The 19,208-nt window shown below is 42.6% G+C and overlaps 1 protein-coding gene and 1 long non-coding RNA gene across 4 annotated transcripts in view; one reads left to right on the top strand and one right to left on the bottom strand.

The window, feature by feature from the left end:
* Positions 1-5,735: 5,735 nt before the first annotated feature.
* Positions 5,736-9,710, bottom strand: LOC114063889. Its single transcript, XR_003572637.1, has 3 exons — positions 9,370-9,710; positions 8,906-9,039; positions 5,736-7,222 (listed from the first exon to the last, which is right to left on the bottom strand). It is a non-coding gene; the product is annotated as an uncharacterized LOC114063889 (long non-coding RNA).
* A 146-nt stretch (positions 9,711-9,856) lies between these two features.
* Positions 9,857-19,208, top strand: part of REEP3 (receptor accessory protein 3) — a 35,711-nt gene continuing 26,359 nt past the window's right edge. For all 3 annotated transcript variants that reach the window (XR_003572641.1, XM_027896473.1, XM_027896474.1), the window contains exon 1: positions 9,857-9,952. Coding sequence is in view for 2 of the 3 variants with exons in the window: in XM_027896473.1 (XP_027752274.1) it covers positions 9,921-9,952 (32 nt within the window). In the remaining variant the exon portion in view is untranslated. The remainder of the gene's footprint in view (positions 9,953-19,208) is intronic.

A 19,208-nucleotide genomic window follows, 5' to 3' on the forward strand; every position in this document is an offset into this window, starting at 1 on the left:
TCAGTTTCTCTGGACAACCTATCACAGCAGGAAAAACATTTTCTTGAGCTCAAATGGGATTTCCTGTATTTCAGCTTGTGCTCATTGCATCTTGTCCTTTCCCAGGGCACCACTGAGAAGAGGTGGCTGCTCCTCCTTTACTCCATCTTCAAGAAAGATTCTTGTAACCATTCTTAGGCTGGTTAGTACCGAATTCTAGCACGGTGTGTGCAGGTGGCTCCGTGCTTTGAGAGCACAGGCTGCACAGCTCTGCAGGAGACCTACCTCCTTTTCACTGGAGTGGTCTGAAGGGGGCTTTGCTCTTACTATCAGGTCCTAAACCCAAGAACCTACTGTGTGCCAGGAGCACTGTGCTACCCTTTCTGTGTTTTGATTTTGCTTTCAGGTTAATAGACTAAAATACTTGTTAGCTTTAGTGTTAAAAGTTGCTGAAGTGAGGCAAAAAGTAATTGAAATTAAATCTTCATCTCTTAGTCCTCTACTTTCCCCCTCCCTTTCATCTTTTCCCTTTTAATCAAAATTATGTTCCCAGAACTTTGCCTTGGTATTACCAAGTTGCAGCAGTAACTATCTGTGAATATTCATTATTTGGCCATATAAGATGACCCCAAATTATAAAACATCAAGTTGTAATTAGAGGATATAGTGTGCAGAAACTTCCCCAGCACAGGCTGGTCTGTATCTGAAAACACTGCATTAACCTGGACTTGAGAAAAGGCCATCAAGTCTTTTCTGCTGGCTCTTTAATCCCAGTGGTTATTTACCTGCAGCAGACTTCAGATGACTGCACACAGCTTTGTTTGACATGATTCAGAAAGGTCAAGGTCCAAGGCAGGTGGTGAGCCAGCCTGTGTGACAGCACTGAAGGGAGGGATGTTCCCATTACAGGAGGAGGAGGCCTCAAATGGCCCCTATTAAACCCCTAATTTGGGACTCTTGCATGTCCAAATGCAATGCAAATCTGCTGCCTTTCTTGTTTTCAGTTACTGACAACAGGAGGATTAAATGGAAGTTTAAGGAAATAGTTGTAATAAGCACAACCCCAGAGACTTGTGTTGACTTCAAGTCAACTTGTGTCTTAAACTGCTTTGAGCCCTCGAAGTTATGATCCAGCAATTTAACAGTTGTGTTTCATATTGTTTAAGTTAACTTTCTTAGATGAAAAAGGGGTCTGAAAGCACATGTTTGGTAACTGCTACACCAGTTGAAGACTGAACTCATTGATACATGAGATTTTTAGTGGTGCTTGCAGTTGTGATGCAACTTGTCTACAGGGAAATAAAGTGAGAAGATCATAATGTCTTCTTTCCAGCATTTTCATAAGCTACAAGACTTGTTCTATGCTAAGGATGGCGAAACTTGGGTGCTTGATTTGTGCTTAAGAACTCAGTGTGTCAACCACAAACTTTAAAAGCCACTCAAAACCATAAAGGTGACTTTGTTTTTTAATTCAGCTGATCAACAATGTGTGCTCAATTAACTGTTGAGCATCCATCATTTGTGGAATTGGTGGTCCTAAGTACTCCAGAGATCAGCTGCTAAGGTTCCTGAGTTTTAGGTTACCCTCTGGTTTCATGTTTGTTGTTTTTTTTTTTTTTTCCTTTGTGTTACTTCTGGTTACATATATATTGATGGATTGTGTTCCAAAATGTGTTAGAGAGGATGAAAAAAAAGACTATGTGGAAGAACTGTGTTTTTACAGGAATATTGTGGGAAAGCAAACTAAAACCAGCTTCTAATTCCCCCTTTTGACTTCCAGGACAGTACCTTTTGGTGTCAATTTTTGATGGCTTACTGTTATTTCTAGCAACTTCTGGGAGACAAGTGGTATGCAAAAAAGGATCAACCTTGTGGGAAGAAGGTCTGATTTGTCTAGACAGAGCTTCTTTAACATAATGTGGATGATTGTTTCCTAGCTTCCTGCAGGCTACAGGCTCAGAGCAGCTACAGCCACAGTGTACTTATGCCTGTTAAACCAGAAGTTCTGCCTATTGTTTTTCCTGCCTTCATGGCTTTCCACTGCTATGGTCCAGCTATGTTATACCAGACCATTAAACATTCAGCATCCAGAATGTCTAGACAGGCTGAAAGACTGTCTGCACTCCCTTTCTCAGAGTCAACTTTCCTAAGAACTAAAAGGCTCTTTGGAAAGCAAAGGTGGCAGAGTTCCTAGTATGAGACATCTTCAGGCTGCCTTCTGAGAGAGCACAGAGTAACACACCCTGGTAGGGATTTCTAGCAGTGCACAAAATTCCCGTGCAAGCCTCCTGCTGCTTCCCACAGAGGCTTTAAGCCTTTGACAATTATTGCTAATGTCTTAAACAGCTTGCACTTATATTCCAAGGATACTACATAGAGATGTACCCTGTTAGCTGGCAATGTCCTGCTGAAATAACAGAGGAAAGAATTAAAGTGGGACTTCCTTGCCACAGAAGATGGGAAAGGCCTTTTTGAGGCAGGAAGAGTTTCTGTTTAGTACCTGTGGATCAAGAGGGACACTTTTGTGTGTGTATCTGCTTGTTTTGACAATATTAAACAAGCCAACTTTTTTTTTTTACACATAACCTTTGTTTTCTTCAGTGCTGATTTGAGTCACCCTGTATAGTAAGAAGCAAGTACTTGTTTCTTGCAGGGTGAAAATGAATGTTTCCTCTATTTGCAAACTGCAAGTTGAATACAGGGTGAGGGCTGATGATCCTTTTGCTGTTAATCTGGCTGCACACTCTGATGGTTGTGTGATTACATTATAGAAACATCAAGCTTTGATTTCAGACCCCAGGACAAGCCTGGGGGGTTTGTCAGCAGTGGGGAGGAAGGCAGGGCAGGCAGCCCGCACAGCATTCTTGCTGAGTCCCTGTTGTACTTTCGGGAGCGAGGACACAGGGGTGCTCCCACCCAGCCATACCTCTGGGGTACAGCCCAGCTCCCCCTTCCCTGAGTGGCTGAAGAAACCTTGTGCTAACTCTCTTAACTTCCAGCAAGGGGAAACAGCATCCTTGTGGAAGTGCTTAATAACCTGGGCTCTTGTAGAGGAAAGTAATTTTTGCTTTATTAGGTGAGCCCTCCAAGAACAGAGATCAACAAAGCCTTCAGACTGGGAGCCAGGGTTTTGAGAAGCAGCATGTGAGGAAGATGCCCAGATCAAAGGGGACAAACAACTGAATATGAGCACCCAATAAGTTTTTCTAACTCCAGTTTGGCATCCTCTACTAATAAGAATAAAAAGTAGGTGGCAGACTTATGCCACTCCAAATCATACAGAGTTAAATACTCATATAGAGTCATATAGAGAAATCTGGTTACAGAGTTCAGTATATGAAAGTGCTGAAAAAAATCTGGGGTTAGAGCTAGAAATCTACCATGAGGTATTTAGGGACTAGAAAAAACATTTCAAGAAACTTGCAGTTTAATTTATCAAGAGATTGAAAGGTGACTTACGAGCAAGTAAGTCCTTGTGGGGAGATAATGAGTGTGAAAGAGCTCTTTAATTTATCACTTAGAGCATAGTAGGAACCAATGACTGGAAACTAAAGGCAAATTCAAAGTTTAAAAGCATGGGCTTAGCTTTCTATAGGGAAAAACAATTTACTGATGAAAATTAAAAACAAAGTCGATGTTTAGGTGCCATCAAATCAATATCCTTTGCTGGCAGCACTGCTTCTAGAAAACAAAGGTTATCTGACACAACACATGAATTAATGATCTCTGTGTCTTGTGTTTAAGTTGGATGAAACTATATTCCCTTCCTGGTTTAAAATATATGGAAACAGATCTTTTCCTCAGTTTGGGGTAGAATGCAGAGAGAGGACAGTTCTTGGAAGAAAAGGAACTCAGTAATGAGGACATAGAAAGCATTGCTCCAAGGAGGGGGGAACCAACATCAGGACACTGTCTAATAAAACAACTTCCCTAAATGCATTTGTTGGTCAGCAGTTTTGACTAAACTTGTCTTAGAAGAAGCAAGGAAAGCCTAGTGGGGTCAGCTGGCTAAAGGCTTACTTTGGGTTGTATATAGGAATTGCTATCCTAGCTCACAGGAATGTTCCCCCTGGGATAGCTCTCCCAGCTAATTGTGGTGTTCTGCCCTGGGAGGGTGGGAAAGAAAGAAAGGGAAACCTCATAGCCCAGTGTCCTTTGCTGGCAACCTCTGGAGTTGCTGGATAATGTACGATGTAGTCCTTCAGCTCTTGGTACTGATGAGGTTCCTCTCAGGCTCTGTGTGTGGGTTTGGCCTCTACATTTCAATAGAGTTGGCTGTAATAAAAGGAATGGAAAGGTCTAGAAAATGTCCCGTAAGGAATTGGGGTTATTTATTCAAGGCATGATTTAATAGCTTAAGTACTGGTTTTGTTTTTTTGAAGTTGTTGCAAAGGAAATTAACACTTTTCCTTCCAAGCTTGGTGGAGGCAGGATAAAAACTCTTGAATAAAAGCCCTTGACTCAGCTTAACTTTGATACAAGGACAAGCTTCCCAGTGGGATAATGAAGGGCTGGTAAACATGGTAAGAAAAGGTGTGTAACCTCTGTTAAAAGGCTTCAGGAACAGGTAGGACAAGACATCTGTCCAAATGACATGGGGGATCCTAGTTTTGTTGTGCAGTAGATAAACCCGGGTCCTTTCCAGTTCAGTGATATGGTTTTTCCCACCTCTTTTGAGCTGATGGTCATGAGCTGCTGCACTGTTTAGCTGGTTGGAGACTGCAACTTTCTGCATTTGGATATTGTGCTGAACAAGGTTCTAAGTGTTGCCAAAGAATGTATATCTCCTTCATTCTAAGTAAAATCTATCAGCCAGTTCAAAAGGCAAACATTGTTTCCTGATAAAATGCAGCTGGTGTGCACATGAGCTTAGTCAGCAGACTATAAAATAGCATAAGCTTTCCATAGGGATCAGAAACATCAAAAGCAGAAAGTGCATTTTAAAAAAAATCTCTAACAGATTGCTGTAATTATTAAATGTGACGCATCACAAGTAGTGATGGAACATAGCTGAGATGACACTACCCAGACAGGAAGGAATAATACGGCTTTGGTCTCTGTGTACAGATTGCAAGTCCCAGAGAGTGGATCATCAGATAACCAGAGTACATGTAGCCCATCATTTAAAATGGGTTTGCTCCCAGGAGGGAGAGGCATATATTTACTGAAACATTAATTTGCAGCTTTTGAACAGCTTTAATGCTGTTCTACTTGGGAACAGGGGGAAAATAACCTATACCAACCTGGGCTGCACTGGTGTGGTCGCACTTAGCTGCAGAGGTCCAGTGCAGTACAGGTCAGACCTCTCTGTCTGTGGCTTATCAATGCAGACATGGGGAAGTGACAGGGACAGCAGAGCTGCTCTGTGAGAGCCTCCTGGGTACTCCTAATGAGCTGGAAATCAGCTCCTCTGTTGCCTCAGCTTGCCCTTGTGGGGCTGCATTTCATATGCTTTCAACTCCAAATGGAAGCAATAAGGTAGGATGGACATATGACTGCTGCCAGGAGAAAGTCTCAGATGGAGCTGTTCTGAACTTTCCCCTTCCTCTTTAGATCACATTTCCCTTCAGAAGAAAAAAATCCTAAGGGGTGCTCTTATGTTTCTGGTAAGAAGGAATTAGAGGCACTTAACCCATTGCAAGCCATTAAAAATTGATAAAACAAATCAATAGTGATTGCCTTTTCATGATAAGCCCTTTCACAGCATGGTGAATTTTCTTTAAAATAGGAAGCAGAGTACGCTTTTAGTGTTTGTACTTTTAATCAAATTAATTGGATTCTGTCTGAACTGCCTGCTGCAGTCAAAACAGGCTAGTGCTGGAGTGATGGAAATGCTCTGGCTTTATATTGACAAGGCTGTTCTGGGTTGCTTTTGGTGTTTTGTCCCAGCCTTATCTGCTTTTCCTGACCTACAACTCACAGAATTAACAGTGCTAGACTTCATTCTTTTCTAGTCTTAGAAGGAAAAAAAATCCATGGGCCTGTCATTGTAAACTCATCTCATTGCAAAGATTTCCCTCTAATATGTAGTGCAGTCATCCTACAACTCCAGCTAGATGCCTTTTGAATTCTAAATTCCACATTGCTTAAAATTCAGAACTAACTGAAACTGTCAGGGCCCTGAAAGTCAGGCAACTGACTTTGAGAAAACCCCTAAACCATAAATTTTACATCACGCTGCCGTTTGTCTCTTCAGGTTTTGCATTTGCAGGTGTATCTGTGAACATGAGGGGAAGAAATTATTCAAAACCCAAGGATTTTATTTATTTATATAGAAGCAAGAGCATTAAAATGAATGTCAGACTGTGTGTAATAAAACTGTGAGAACAGTGGTGAAACATGCCAAATGGAGAGGAAAAAAAGGCAGAATTATCAATTTTAAACTATTTGTTTTTTCATTAAGTTGGATGCTTCACATGACTAATTTGGAATGTTAATAAATATCACAATAACACTTATGAAAAAGATAAACACACGGCCTCTTGGCATTCTGTCTGTCTGTGTGTTGGAAAAAAAAATAGCTTAAGACACAGCTGTGTTAGACACCAACTGGCTTTGCCTTGTTCCCTGGGGAGATGCTGTGCTGGGAGGCTGAACACACATGTGAGCAAGAAGTGGCATGGCCAGAATTCTGTGCAAAAGCTTCAGCTGCTTTGGTTTCATAGAACGTTCACAGCATTGCCCAACACTCTCTCTCTCTCTCTCTCAAATGAAATCTCATTAAGGCAGAAGGACTACTGGGCTGTTTATCTGGAGATTAGAATCTACCTTTGCTGTTGCTTCACAGGAAAGATAGATGAGGAGTTAAATATTTGAAGGTAGCATAAACCATACATTTCAGCCATGTTAATTAATAATCACACCAGCTTAGAAATGGTTATCCTCACCCATTATGTGTTCTGTTGTTTCCACAAGTAAACTGGCATCATCTGTTCTGTGTTCTAGTACCAAAATCACAAATATGTGATATGATTCAGTAACTGAAAGAATTCTGTATTTTTTCAAATTGTTCTCTACTTGAGACTCCTCTGGAATAGATTAATACAGAACAGCAAAGTTAAGAGAAGCCTAGCACTGTGATTAACTATATGCATTTTTAACACATGTGATGCTGTCTTTGGGGGAACATATCCTCCTAATACAGGGAGGGTGGACCCCTCTCTCAGAAACTAGCTCATGTCTTCCTAAATGTTGCTCAATTGCTATTTGCACATCTACAGTGTAACTGAGATGTTGGTTTACCCTGTAAAAGAGATGCAAGTTGAACATTGGTGTTTGCACATATACATTGTATTATATCAAAGTTACGTGACCTTTACAAATGATTTTCCAAACACTGTTAAAACTATTTACAGGAACTTTTAAACTATATCAAGTGGCTTTTGGAAGGAGTGTCAAAAATATCCCATAATGAGATACCTGGAAGTCTCCTCCTTACATAAAAATAGGCAGACATATGAGTAAGACACACCAGGTTTGAATAAGTACATGGCATGGATTTAATTGCCATGTTGCTCTCTCTATTTCTGCCATACAGGAGTATGGATTATCATTATGTGTGAACTGGAATACAGGGAAGTTCACGTGGCATCCCTGTGCCTGTCTGCTGGGGGCCCAGCAAACACCACCCAGCTCGTTGCACGGAATTAAGTCTCAAAACATTCTATGAAATAAAGTCTAATCTTCTTAGCAAGGTAAATTACTCTTAGGAGCCATCTGCCTTTACCCCTTAAAAAAAATGCCTCTTTAAATGTAAATTTAGCTTTCCACCAGAGACAGTATTGCCATGGCAACAAACGCAAGGAAAATAAATGTCTTGCTACAAAATAAGGAGTGGTTTTCCTTTAAACATACTCCATATGAAATAAAATATGCAGCTATGGAACTATTGTACACATGATCTCAGACAGTAAAAAAAGAGTATCAGTCTTTTTCTGGAATGGTTCTCTGAGCTAGTACCGAACGCACAATTGCTTGTGGTGAAGAAATGTATTGTGTACTTAATTTCATGTGCTATAAAGTAGAGTTCTCATCTTGCAGTTTGCTCTGGAGGGACTGGAATGCTACAAACTTCAGCACAGCGTCAGGCAGGCAGCAGGAGTTTACAGAGCTGGAGTCTAAAATGTAATCTCTCCCAGGTAATTTATATTACAAATGCTTTTCTGTGTGAGTTTGCTCTGTACAGTCTGTCACTGGAGGGGTTTGCTATTCAGAGTATAGAAGTAGTGGTTCAGATTTTTCCTTTCATTGAATGAAAGCAAGAATGCGTTCAGGTTAGGCCTCTTTCAAAACTGTGATGAGTGGTGTACTTTAAATTGCTCACAAACAAATTCCTCTCTACTTCTTCCTGCACCAGTAACCCCGTATGAAGGTGAAGTTGAAGAGACGCTCAAGATGGGCAATATCATTATTTGCAAGACCCAAATTCCTACATGGTTAAAAATAGTTAATTTTTATAATGGGTACTTTCCCATTCCAGGCTTCAACTTTCACAGTACACAGCTACAGCAACAGTTTTCAAGCATTGCCATTGTTGAAATCTTCCAAGATTGTTTATTCACCCTCTTCCTTTCATTTCTTTTGGCCTTTTGACTGCATGTGTGTTTGAAGGCTGCCAGGGAGTGCAGATACCTGTAGCTGGATTCTACTCATTGGTGAAGGTGAGGAATTCTAGCGCTTGCCTGTGGAACAGAAACCATCTTGCACTCACCTCACACCTCTCATCTGAATAAGGCAGTGAGTAGTTCACAAAGAATAAGCTCTTTCTTCCTACTGTATGGCAGGCAGGGAAACTGCACATTATTCCCACTTAAAGACCTGTTAAAGAACTAATTTCTGCTACAGATTCTGACGCTGACTTTGGCATGTCACTTTCTGTGAGAGTAAGCAGGAGCAGTATTGAAACAGTAACCTTCTCTTTCTCTACTGTAGCTGCTGAGTGGCATGTTCAGTGGCATCGACATCTGTCGCTTTGGGTATCACTCTGTAACTCGTACTGAAATCAGTGGAGTTGAATATTTCCAGCGATGGCATGGGTAGAATTTGGTACAACCTCCTCTCCTGACAGAAGATGAGTCAGTTTCAGCAAAATATTGTCCTTTTATGTGTGCAAACAGTTCTGCAGGAAGTGTAATGCTGGTACGCGGGGATGGGTTGCAATGGATTAGGCAATCTATCAGGGAGCAGTCAGCTTCTCCTGCATGTCCTGACCTGCCAGACCATGAGCTCGGCAGGAATACCTGGAGTGGGTCACACTGTGGGCTCTGCTGCCGTACTGCCTTAGGCAGCAGCTGATAACAAGGTGTGTAGGGAAGGAACAAAGGCAACGGGACGCACAGGCACTAAGTCCTTCCACAGGTATCCTCCTGCTTACCCGAAGCTTTGGTGTACCTGCACATAGCAGTCTGTGTGGCCGCCCAAGGATGTGTCCCTGGATAGCCTTTTGTACCGAGTGCTCGTCAACAAGCGCCTTCCCGGGGTGATTCAGGGGGTGCTGGAGCCCAGGGAGCCGCTGCCACACGCTCTGCTCCTCCTTACGGAGGGCTCCAGCCGGGTGACACACAGCACCTTCACCTAAGCCCTCCAGCGACCCTGTCCCACTACACTGAGGCGACTTCAGGGGACGACACGGAGGTTTTGGTGAGTCCTACAGTCAGCGTAAGCGCATGGGGGCACAGGACAAAAGCCCAGGCAAGGGGTCAGCGTCTCCCACACACAGACACTTCTCACTGGAGCCGAACACCCGGGGCACCCTCACCCCGCCTCCATCCCCTCACACTCGGCGGACTCCCCTCACGCCCCGCTCCCCTCCCGCCCCTGCGGGCGCGGCCCCGCCCCGCGGCCTCACGGCGCATGCGTACAGCCCCGGTGGCGCGGGCGGGGCGGGGCCGCGGCCATTGCGGCCCGGGCGGCTGAGGGGACGCGCCGCCTTCGCCGCCGCGATGGTGTCCTGGATGATCTCCCGGGCGGTCGTGTGAGTGCCGGGCTGGGGCAGCGGGGGGCGGCTCATCTCCCGCGGCAGGGGGTGATCCCGGGGGAGGCGGCGCTCCTTTCTTCCTTCCCGCGGTCCTCTGCAGCCGAGCACCCTGCGCGCTCCCTGAGCGTTCTGTGCCTCCGAGAGTCCTTGTGCGCCCAGAAACTCTCGCAAAACTGCACCGGGTTCCTGGCGAGCACAGCTTGTCCCTCCTGGTCGTTCCGTGTGTTTTCTGCTCTAAGTGCGAGTTTCCTGGGGCTGCAGAGCCGGCAAGCTCAGGCTGCTTGTGCCTGTCACACGCCTTGCTTGTAAATTGATGTAAAGTAACCTATAAACCTTTTTAACTTATGGCTGATCATAATCTATAAAATCCGGTTCATTTCTAACTCAAGGCAGAGCTGAGAGGGCTGCGAGAAGGGCGGCGAGTGCGGGACGGGGTCTGTGGTCAGTGCAGGCCATCAGCTGATGAACAGGTAGACTGGCAGAGTTGTGTTCTCGGCTTCCTAAAGTCGAGTTTTTGGCAGCCGAAGAGGCAAGCTTTCTCAGGTGGGAGGTATCATGTTACACGTTGTGTAAGTTCTGTTTGAGAAAGAGTAAACTGCGGTACAGCCTCTGGTATTTTTCACGGGCGTTGTGCTGTTCCTTCGTGAAACTGATGGCTTATTGTGCTCATTTGAATAATGTTCCCTCATAAAAGTTGAGTAGGATTTGGGCAGCAGTCTTCCTTGTGCTTCTTGCTGAGTAGCACTGGGGCTCCCAGGGCTTTTTGGGTCACTCGAGCTGAGATTTGCTGCGTGAGAGTTTTTGCCAGGCAAATGAAGTGAACCTGCGCACAAAGCAGTCCAGCAAGCATCCGAATTAGTGTAGAAGTATGAGGCAGGAGCGTACGACCCAGAGCAGGGTGTAATAGGATTTCCATGTTTCGTTGGTGACAAACATTCCTTCTTAAACTGTCTGGTGTAATTTCATCTGAAAACTTGGTCAGGAAGCCCTCTCAAACCACCAGGTAGGCTTTGCTGCTGCAGCCCACTCACCTAGATAAGTAGCAGTCCTCCCTCTCGCTGCCACCCCCTTGGGATTTGTCACATAATTGAAACTTGCAAAGTAGCGCATCGTGTTCCCGAGTAGGCAGAGGACGACACTGGTTTGGAAGAGAGGCTGTGGGAAGAACTGCTGTTGGTGCACTTTGTCCGTGTGGTCTTCCCATGGGCAATACACAGCGCCAGAGGCAAGAGACATAAGCTTACTTTCTGTACATGAGATAGAGTTGCTGAACCTGTTTCTGCCTCCTTACCTAAGAGCACCGACCAGAAAATTCTTATTTTAACAACTTAAACTGTGTGGGGTAAAAGGGAAATAGCAGCGATGCTGAGCACCTCAGTTTCTGATGACCAGATTCTTGTGGAGATGGCTATTTTTTCCCCATGAAGTGGATTTTTAAGGGTTGTATTTGCATTTTGAGGCTTAAGTCCTCTATGAGCCGAACCAATAGCACAAGGAATGAAGAGAACAGCTACTGCTCTCCACGGATTTATTGCAAAAGGCAATAAAGGATAATGCACTGTGCAGTTCCATGTAGTTTGGTTTCCTGGTTGCCACTGGTCACTCACTTGTGTGCCCTAATTATTTTTGCTAAAAATGGAGTCCTTAATATTATTTATACATCCTTTCCACCTTCTTGTGCCCTTGTTTCCTAGCTGTGGAACTTAAATAGTTTGTCAGTGTTCAACTCCTCAGGAAGGGGAAAGTGTTCAATGAGAACTTGGACAGCTTTGAGACTATTGTTTAACTTTGCTTAATAAAGCAAAATTCATGTGGAAACGGAAGGTGAGACATAGCATGAAAGTAGATGTAGTGTGACATTAGAGGTCTTAATTCAGTGGTGTTGAGGCTGTCCTCCTTGTCCTCTTTCCTCAGTATCCATTATGCCATCTTCCTCTTTGATCTGTTCCCCTTCCTGGTCCCTTTCCAGACATACCTGTTCCAGTGACTTTGTTTCTCTGACTTGTGTGTTAGGAGTTTGGAAGGTGTGTACTGCCTTTACCTCAAATGCCATAAGAAACATGGAAGTATTTGTAACCACTGTGTAGCTGTGGAGGCTTGGGGTTCTCTCTTGTTTCTGTAGCATTTCAGTTCTGCTGTGGTGACTGTGAGAGCTGTGGGTATCACTCTGTCCGTGTGTTGTGTGCAGGCAGCCATCAGGAGTACTTGTGGTCTTGACTGGTGATGGGAAGGAGCAGCAGTTGTTCTGGCTGTGGCAGTTCTCCTCCTCTGACTGACCTATTATTTTTCAGGGCCAAAAGAGCAGCAAAATAGTAATTTGTAGGTGTGTGGCAGTGCCCTTTGCTGACTTCTGACATGGGGACTTGTCCTGACACGTATGTCCCGAGCAAACTGCCCTCTGATGGAGTTTGAGACTTTACAATTTAGAATTCATCAACTTCACTAAAAGAGTTTGGTTAAAGCTTGAAGGATCTAGGGAATGGAGCTAGTAGAGAATTAGAATTCTTAATTGCATATGAATTGTCTTGAGGACTCATGCACAGGAAACAGGGAGTGGTTCAAATTCACTGTTCCACCTACTGATCTTTGTTTTAATGAAATCGTTTCCCTTTGCTCTATAAATTCTTCTATACTTAAGTACCTCAACTTGTGAAATACCTTGTACTAATTGGATGTCTTCTTCATGTCAAGAAGCAGAAGACTGGAAGCACATAATTAAAACATCTTTTAATTTTCAAGTTTTGTGTCAGTGGGTTGCTGCTGTAGTAGGTACAGGTCGTCATTACTTCTAAAACACACTGGCTATTTCAACAGTTTTTGGAATGTTTATTGCAGGGTTTTTTATTTTTTCCCTTACAAAACCAACAAGAAAATGGTAATCTCTTTCAGAGTCTCAGAAAACTCCTCGGAGTGGTACATCTTATCAAGTTCTTAGCCCCTAATGGTGGGAATAGCTTTGAAATTTGTGGCTGCCCATCTTGTTAACTTCAAATAGAGCTTGTGCTTGACTTTTAGCCTGCTTTGATTGCTCATTCTTCTCATTTGTAAGGTCTGAGCAATTGTGTACACATCAGTTGCTGAGACAGTATTTAATAGTAAACACGCTGAGTACTTGTCAGTCACAGCCTGGTATGGATGAGATCAGACCATCCTCTTGTGCCAAGCAAAGATGTGAAGCATCCTAAATACAAAGTAGATGGCCATTTTGTACTTGCAATCTGTTAGAGCAGACTGTCTACTGTAATCTGTTAACTTTTTTCCCCTCCTCACTTAAAAATGAAAGTTCCCCCATCTGTGTTGCTTTGCAACACTCTCTACCCTCATGTTTAAGTACATGGTTTGTTGCCAGCAAAGTTGGTCAGCATCCATGGATGTTGGAAGGGAGAGTTGCAGTGGTCCTTGGGAGGATGTATTTGTCTTGGGTATTAGTAATTAGCTTTCTGTTTGTAAATATAATGTCTACCTTCCCTACCCTCATTTTATAGCCTTGCAATGAGCAAGAGATGTAAGGTAAAAGATTCAGCAAGTATTCCTTGGTTCTGATATTAGATTATAACTGTAAATAGGTTAAGCTGGACAAAGACTGTCTGGGGGACACAAGAGGTGACCTGAAAGTAGGTGTTAGCCTTTGCTACTTTACAGATCGGAGCTGTTTCTTTCACAGTCGTTTCCAAGGCATTATCTTACTCTACTTTCAATACTTTCTTTTTGTTTGACGTTTCCAGCTGCCCCGAGAATTGCTAGACATGTGAGAATGGTGGCTGAAGCCATAGCTCCTGTGTTGATTGGTTTGTTGTCAGGAATATCTGGTTTGGAGTGTGGGTGTTTTATGTAACGGTGTATGCTTTGTGTTTTGCTCTTGGAATACAATTTTTAAACTTAAAAGCATGAAGGACAAAAATATTTGCCCTCTTGTTTGTTAATCAACTTGTTGTCAAACAAGTTGTCTTGAAACTATCACAGGTCATCAGATGGAATTAAGTAGCAATACTACCATGAGCTGTTTCAAAGAACGGCTTAATCTTCAAGTCAGAAGGGCCATTTTTGGGAAACTTTTTTTTTTACTTGTTTGTAGCCTGCTCTCCTGGCAGGATGGTTCCAGCTGAAAGACAAGGGATGTTAAGCTGATGCTAAATTTCTTCCCAAATCCTTCCAGTTTAAAGGCCTGTAAATTGGTGCTGCACCTGTGGGGAAAAAGCAGCTGCTGTCATGGTGTGAGGGATTGAGACGGAGAGATGTGCTGAAATGTCTCTCATCACAGAACTGGAAAGACTCAGTCACCACGTATCAGTTATCCTTGGCATCTCATGCTCTGCTTAACTAGATCTCACCAGGCTGTTGCTGCGAGGGGCCCTCCTGCCCTTCACCCTCTGTTCCTTCACTTTCCACGGGGTCCAAAAGTTGCTCTGTGGCCACAGGGTGAGTCTGGTTGTTTTGCCAACCTGAATGAAAATGAGCATTGACAGAAGTTGGTCTTTTGTTAGTTGCCGTGAACTGCAGCAGCTCATGCTGTGTAGTTGCTAGGTGAGTGCTGTGTTGAGCATTGAAGGTTGCAGGACAAAACTGGCATTGTTTTTGGCCTCAGTATGACCAGACTGATTAAAGCTACTCTGAAACTACATTCTTCCCTTGCACATTGCCGCTTATTCTTTCTAGTAGTGAAACTAGTTCCAGTAATAATAACAGTGCAGCTGCTCTATTCAAAATGTCATATTTTTTTAAATCATCTTACATTTTACAGGTTGAAATCTGTAACCATGTGTAAGTCTAGCGATTATGTGTATTGTCCTGTCTGTGTGAAAGTTTAAAATCATTTACATAATTCAGCAGTGAAATCATCAGAGCACTTCTCTCCAATAGTTCAGCTTCTCAGTGGGGCAATCCTAATATGTACAACGAGAAGAGTCTGCTCACTCAATTTGATTTGTAACACCTCCTGGGTTGGTTAGGGCCCTGCAAAATGACTGGCTCTGACAACTTGTTAGGAGTACGTGTCCCCAGCTGCCTGCCTGGCACACCTTGGTTTAAATCAGTATTTGCTGTGCAGCCTGGCTGCTCCTTTCTGTCCCGTGCTCAGGGGATGGGGTAGGTGCAGAGCATGATCAGAGTCCGTGTTCACGGCCCGTGGCAGGCGGGTGGGCTGAAGCTCAAAACAGATGGAGCACGACAAGAGGCGTCCTGTGGAGTCTGACGTTCTTACTTAATGGTCTTGGCATGTGCTCTTGTTACAAAACGTGCTGAAATCCACATCTGTGTCCTATGCATTATAGATAAAGGAATTCCAAGAACTGCATGGTCTGGCACAAAAGGAGGTTTCTAATTAAAACAAACAACCTCCACTCTTGAATGTTCCACAAACTGATGCCTGCCTCAGCTGAGCATATTAGATACTCTTGAGTATTTCTGCACCTTAGATGGAAGGGCTTGTCTCTCTGGGTTATTTTGTGCTAGGGACAGCTCTTGATATCCTTCTGTAAGTGCTGAACATCCTGAGCTAAATTTTGATATTTAAACAAGAGTTGCTTTGGCTTAATTTCTTAATATTTGATATGCAACTATTAAAAATATATGTGAAAAACATGTCTGGCAAAACCCCCTCTTCTGGTGCTTCATGTGTAAAGAAGCTTTCTCTGAGTTTTTGGTCCTTGTCATTCTGCTTTTGAAATTGCAGTATTTCAAAACCTGTGAAAGCCTTGGGTTTCTAGAGAAGAAAATACCACAGCTGGCAACAATACAGTCTCTCTGTTGTGAATCTTAAACACTTTTAAGATCTGCCAAACTGGACTGTAACAACTTACTATTGGAGAGTAGGATCGCTGTAAGGTTTTTGCTGACTAGCCTGACTTCAAACATGGTTGTCCTCGTTGGCACTGAATAATCAATCTGATGAGATGCTTTTGGACAGGAGGGAAATAAAGCAGCCCACAGTGACGAACTCTGCACTGAGCCTTTTGTCAGCCATCGCTGTTACTTTGCTGTTGAGTTTATCACTGACAAAATAACAGGGCGTTGTTCCTGTTTGTGTTGCGTTTTACAGTCTGTCTGCAAGCATCGACATGGAGGTGGGTTTAACTGGATGAATGTTTTCCCCGCGTTTATCATCTCTGAAACATTGCTCACGTATGCTGAAGACAGTTGGAACTTGCATTTGATGTTAAAAACTAAGTGCAGTTTATTTCAAAAGCCTCCATCCTGGCTTTAAGTGCAAGGATTCCCAAAGCAGAATTTTCCTGAAGTGAGAAGTCTGACATAATGCTGTACTTTCTTGTGCAAGTAAAGCTGTTGGAACTTTCAGTGCTCAAAGGGGAAAATCAGAAAACAGTTTGTGCTTGTACCTTCCTACCACTGTCTGGTTTTGGTATTTCCTCCCCCCACCCTGTTTTGTAACTCATCAATCAAAAACATGGAGAGTGAGGAAGATGGTCACTAGTTTAGAGATACCTTGATTAGTTTTTATAGTACAGTAACACTACTCTAAACTGTAATATAAAAAACACCAAAATTTAATTTTTAGGCTTTGTGCTCTTATTATTAATTTCTGTCTGCTAATCTTTTTTTTTCCACCCAGATTAGGATTTTGTTCTAGAACACGTGGTTTTCTTTATATGTAAAGGCATGTCTAGTGTTACTCAGTTGCAGTGTATTTAGTATTAGATGATTTTAGAAGCTGACCTATTCACATTTTTCAGCAGCAAACTGCTTACTGTTCCCTTGGAAGACAATATAGGCACAGAAACACAAAATACATGTTTTACATGACTGCTTTGGCAGTCGTTAATTTGCTGTAGATGCAATATAAGCACCCTTGGGTTTACCGTTCTAGAACTTTTGAGTGGTAGTTTTTCTTGTCTAGCAGTTAATGTTCAATGCTTGAGACAAAAGGAATTTACATTTGTATAACAAGAATAATGTGAACTGGGCAGATCACCTTTCATTTGCATTTGGAAAATGACCTTTCTGAAAAGGCACACAGATTTCTTTTGTATCTTCTGGTCTCTTAGCCTGTTAATATATTATCAGTGAAACATACTGGTGTTAACAGAATGCTTCTCTCAAAAATGCATCTTTGGTTAACCAGCACAGTGTGCATTATCTGTTTTTGAGAGCAAAACCTACTCCTCAAACTACTGTGTTAATGTGTGGGTCTGAAAAAAAATTCTTGGGGGTCAAAAGGGAGGAAATTAAGTAGTTTTTAGCATGGTATTTTTGACATTAGCTACTAATACAACTGCATGAATAAGATGGGTAGAGATTCTGCTTGTTGTCAGTCTTGACTTGTTGTCTAATAGGATATTTACAGAGTTCTCTAAGTACCAAGTGTAGCTGAGAAAACACTTGGGAATGAGAAGTCCAGATATTATCTCATCAGTATCTACCAAATATAAATTTCATGGAAACCTTTTCCTCTGTATAGTGGGGAGGTTTGTTTTTTGAATGCCCTATGAGGCTTCAGAAATACATCATAAGATTAACAGAATTACTTGAAAATCAAGGACCTTAAGGCAAAAAAAAAGAGATGTAAATAACTTAAAATGATCAAAAGCAAAACCCCCAGCTGTCTGTGGAAGAGATAAGACATGTTTACTTCAGGAGTTGGTGTTATGTCGTTCCACTTATTACTTTGCTCAAACTGTGGTGTTTTTGTAGCATTTCCTTGGTAGAGGCAGGACCTTTAGGCTGGTCTGTAATGACACCCTTAGGCTCCAGGATGTGTAATGATTAAATAGGAGCCTTTGGGTTTTGAACTTCACCTTCTCCCTAGAATTGCCCAGATTAATATTCTACATACTGTGACCAATAGCACTGTGAACACTTGTTTTTTTTTGAATGCAATCCATGTGAATGTGTGGTTATGTGCAGCATGGTTTGCCCTTCACTGGCAGACAGCTCAAAAATAAAATGAGGTTTTCCTTGGAACAAGCAGAAGCATTTTTTTTATTTGGGACCCCTATTTTAAATGTTAGTTTCCTATAGCCAGCTATTTTGGTGTTGACGATGCTCCAAAAATACTGACAGAATATAGTCTTGTGGATTTTAACTTGTGAAATCCTCTGAAGTCTCTAGCAGACTTGATGTAGGGTGAGAAGCAAAGTTGATAAGGTATGCATCTAAATGGAAATCCATTTATTGACAATTTTGAGGACACTGGACAGAAAGCTGGGCAAGTAGGTAAATAAGAGAGCTGGTAACTTTTTACTTGCATTTATGAAAGCCAAGAAAATAAGCGTCAAGTGCGTTTGTAACTTAACCTCATGACAAAATTAAACACCTCATTTTAGGTTTGTAATATGTACCTGTTAATCTTGTTCAGCACATCATCTGCATTGAACTTGTGATGCGTTTTAGGAGCTCTCAGAAGTGTCCTAAATTGAGAGGATCGTGTTGCTCATGAAAACTGTGTGTAGGGTGTAGCACCTCCAGGAGCAGTAAGTGTAAAGGACTTTTTGGAAAACAAGAAAGCTCATAAGTGTCTTTTCTCTGTTTTCTGTCAATTGCCTTTATTATGTGAACCTTTTTAAAGCACAATATAAATATAAATGGGCTTTATGCTGTGCGACAGTTTCTTTGGACGTGCTTGTAGGTATCGTCTTTCATCTTTAAACTTAAAAAAACCTGTGGATTTAACTGTGGTTTTGCTCCCTTGCTTTATAATTAAGCTTATTCATGTATGTACTAAATAAAAATAGAAAATATCTGCTGAAAACTAGATTTGGTTTGACCTTCTTTAAAAAATGAAAAATAGCTAATTAGTCAGTTGGTTTCTTCTGACATCTGTAGTCCAGCTGTCAGTCCTTGCTGATCATTACAAGAAGAGCACAATTTAGCACAAGGACTGAGTCATGCCAGGCTGTCCCAAGAGCTGTGGGGGAAGTTGTGCTTCTGCCTGGTACCACAGCTGGCTGATGTGAGGCCTCAAATCCTCTGCTGCCAGTGGTAAGGAGAATCAAAGTGTTTCAGGTAGATTTGAAGGAAGATAACTTACCAGGTTTAAATAAGTGTGAGAAGCTTTGGCAATTAACACTTCTCCAACAGGGATGAAATGTTGCTATTGAGCTTGAGCTACGAACTCAGTGGAGCACTGATGTTCCCTACTAAGGGTTGCTCTGTATTGGAGGCAATCAGTGTTTGCTCTTTATCACATGGAGGTGTTACAGATCCTGCGTGGAGTTCCTCGGTGTGAGTGCTTGGAAGGTGTGAGCTCACCTGCTGAGTGTTCTGCTCTCGTGGGTCAGGTCAGTGAGTCAGGAACAGG

This window comes from Empidonax traillii, unplaced genomic scaffold (assembly GCF_003031625.1).
Source record: "Empidonax traillii isolate 1590-97213 ecotype Southwest subspecies unplaced genomic scaffold, ASM303162v1 scaffold498:size1131258, whole genome shotgun sequence".
NCBI lineage: Eukaryota > Metazoa > Chordata > Aves > Passeriformes > Tyrannidae > Empidonax > Empidonax traillii.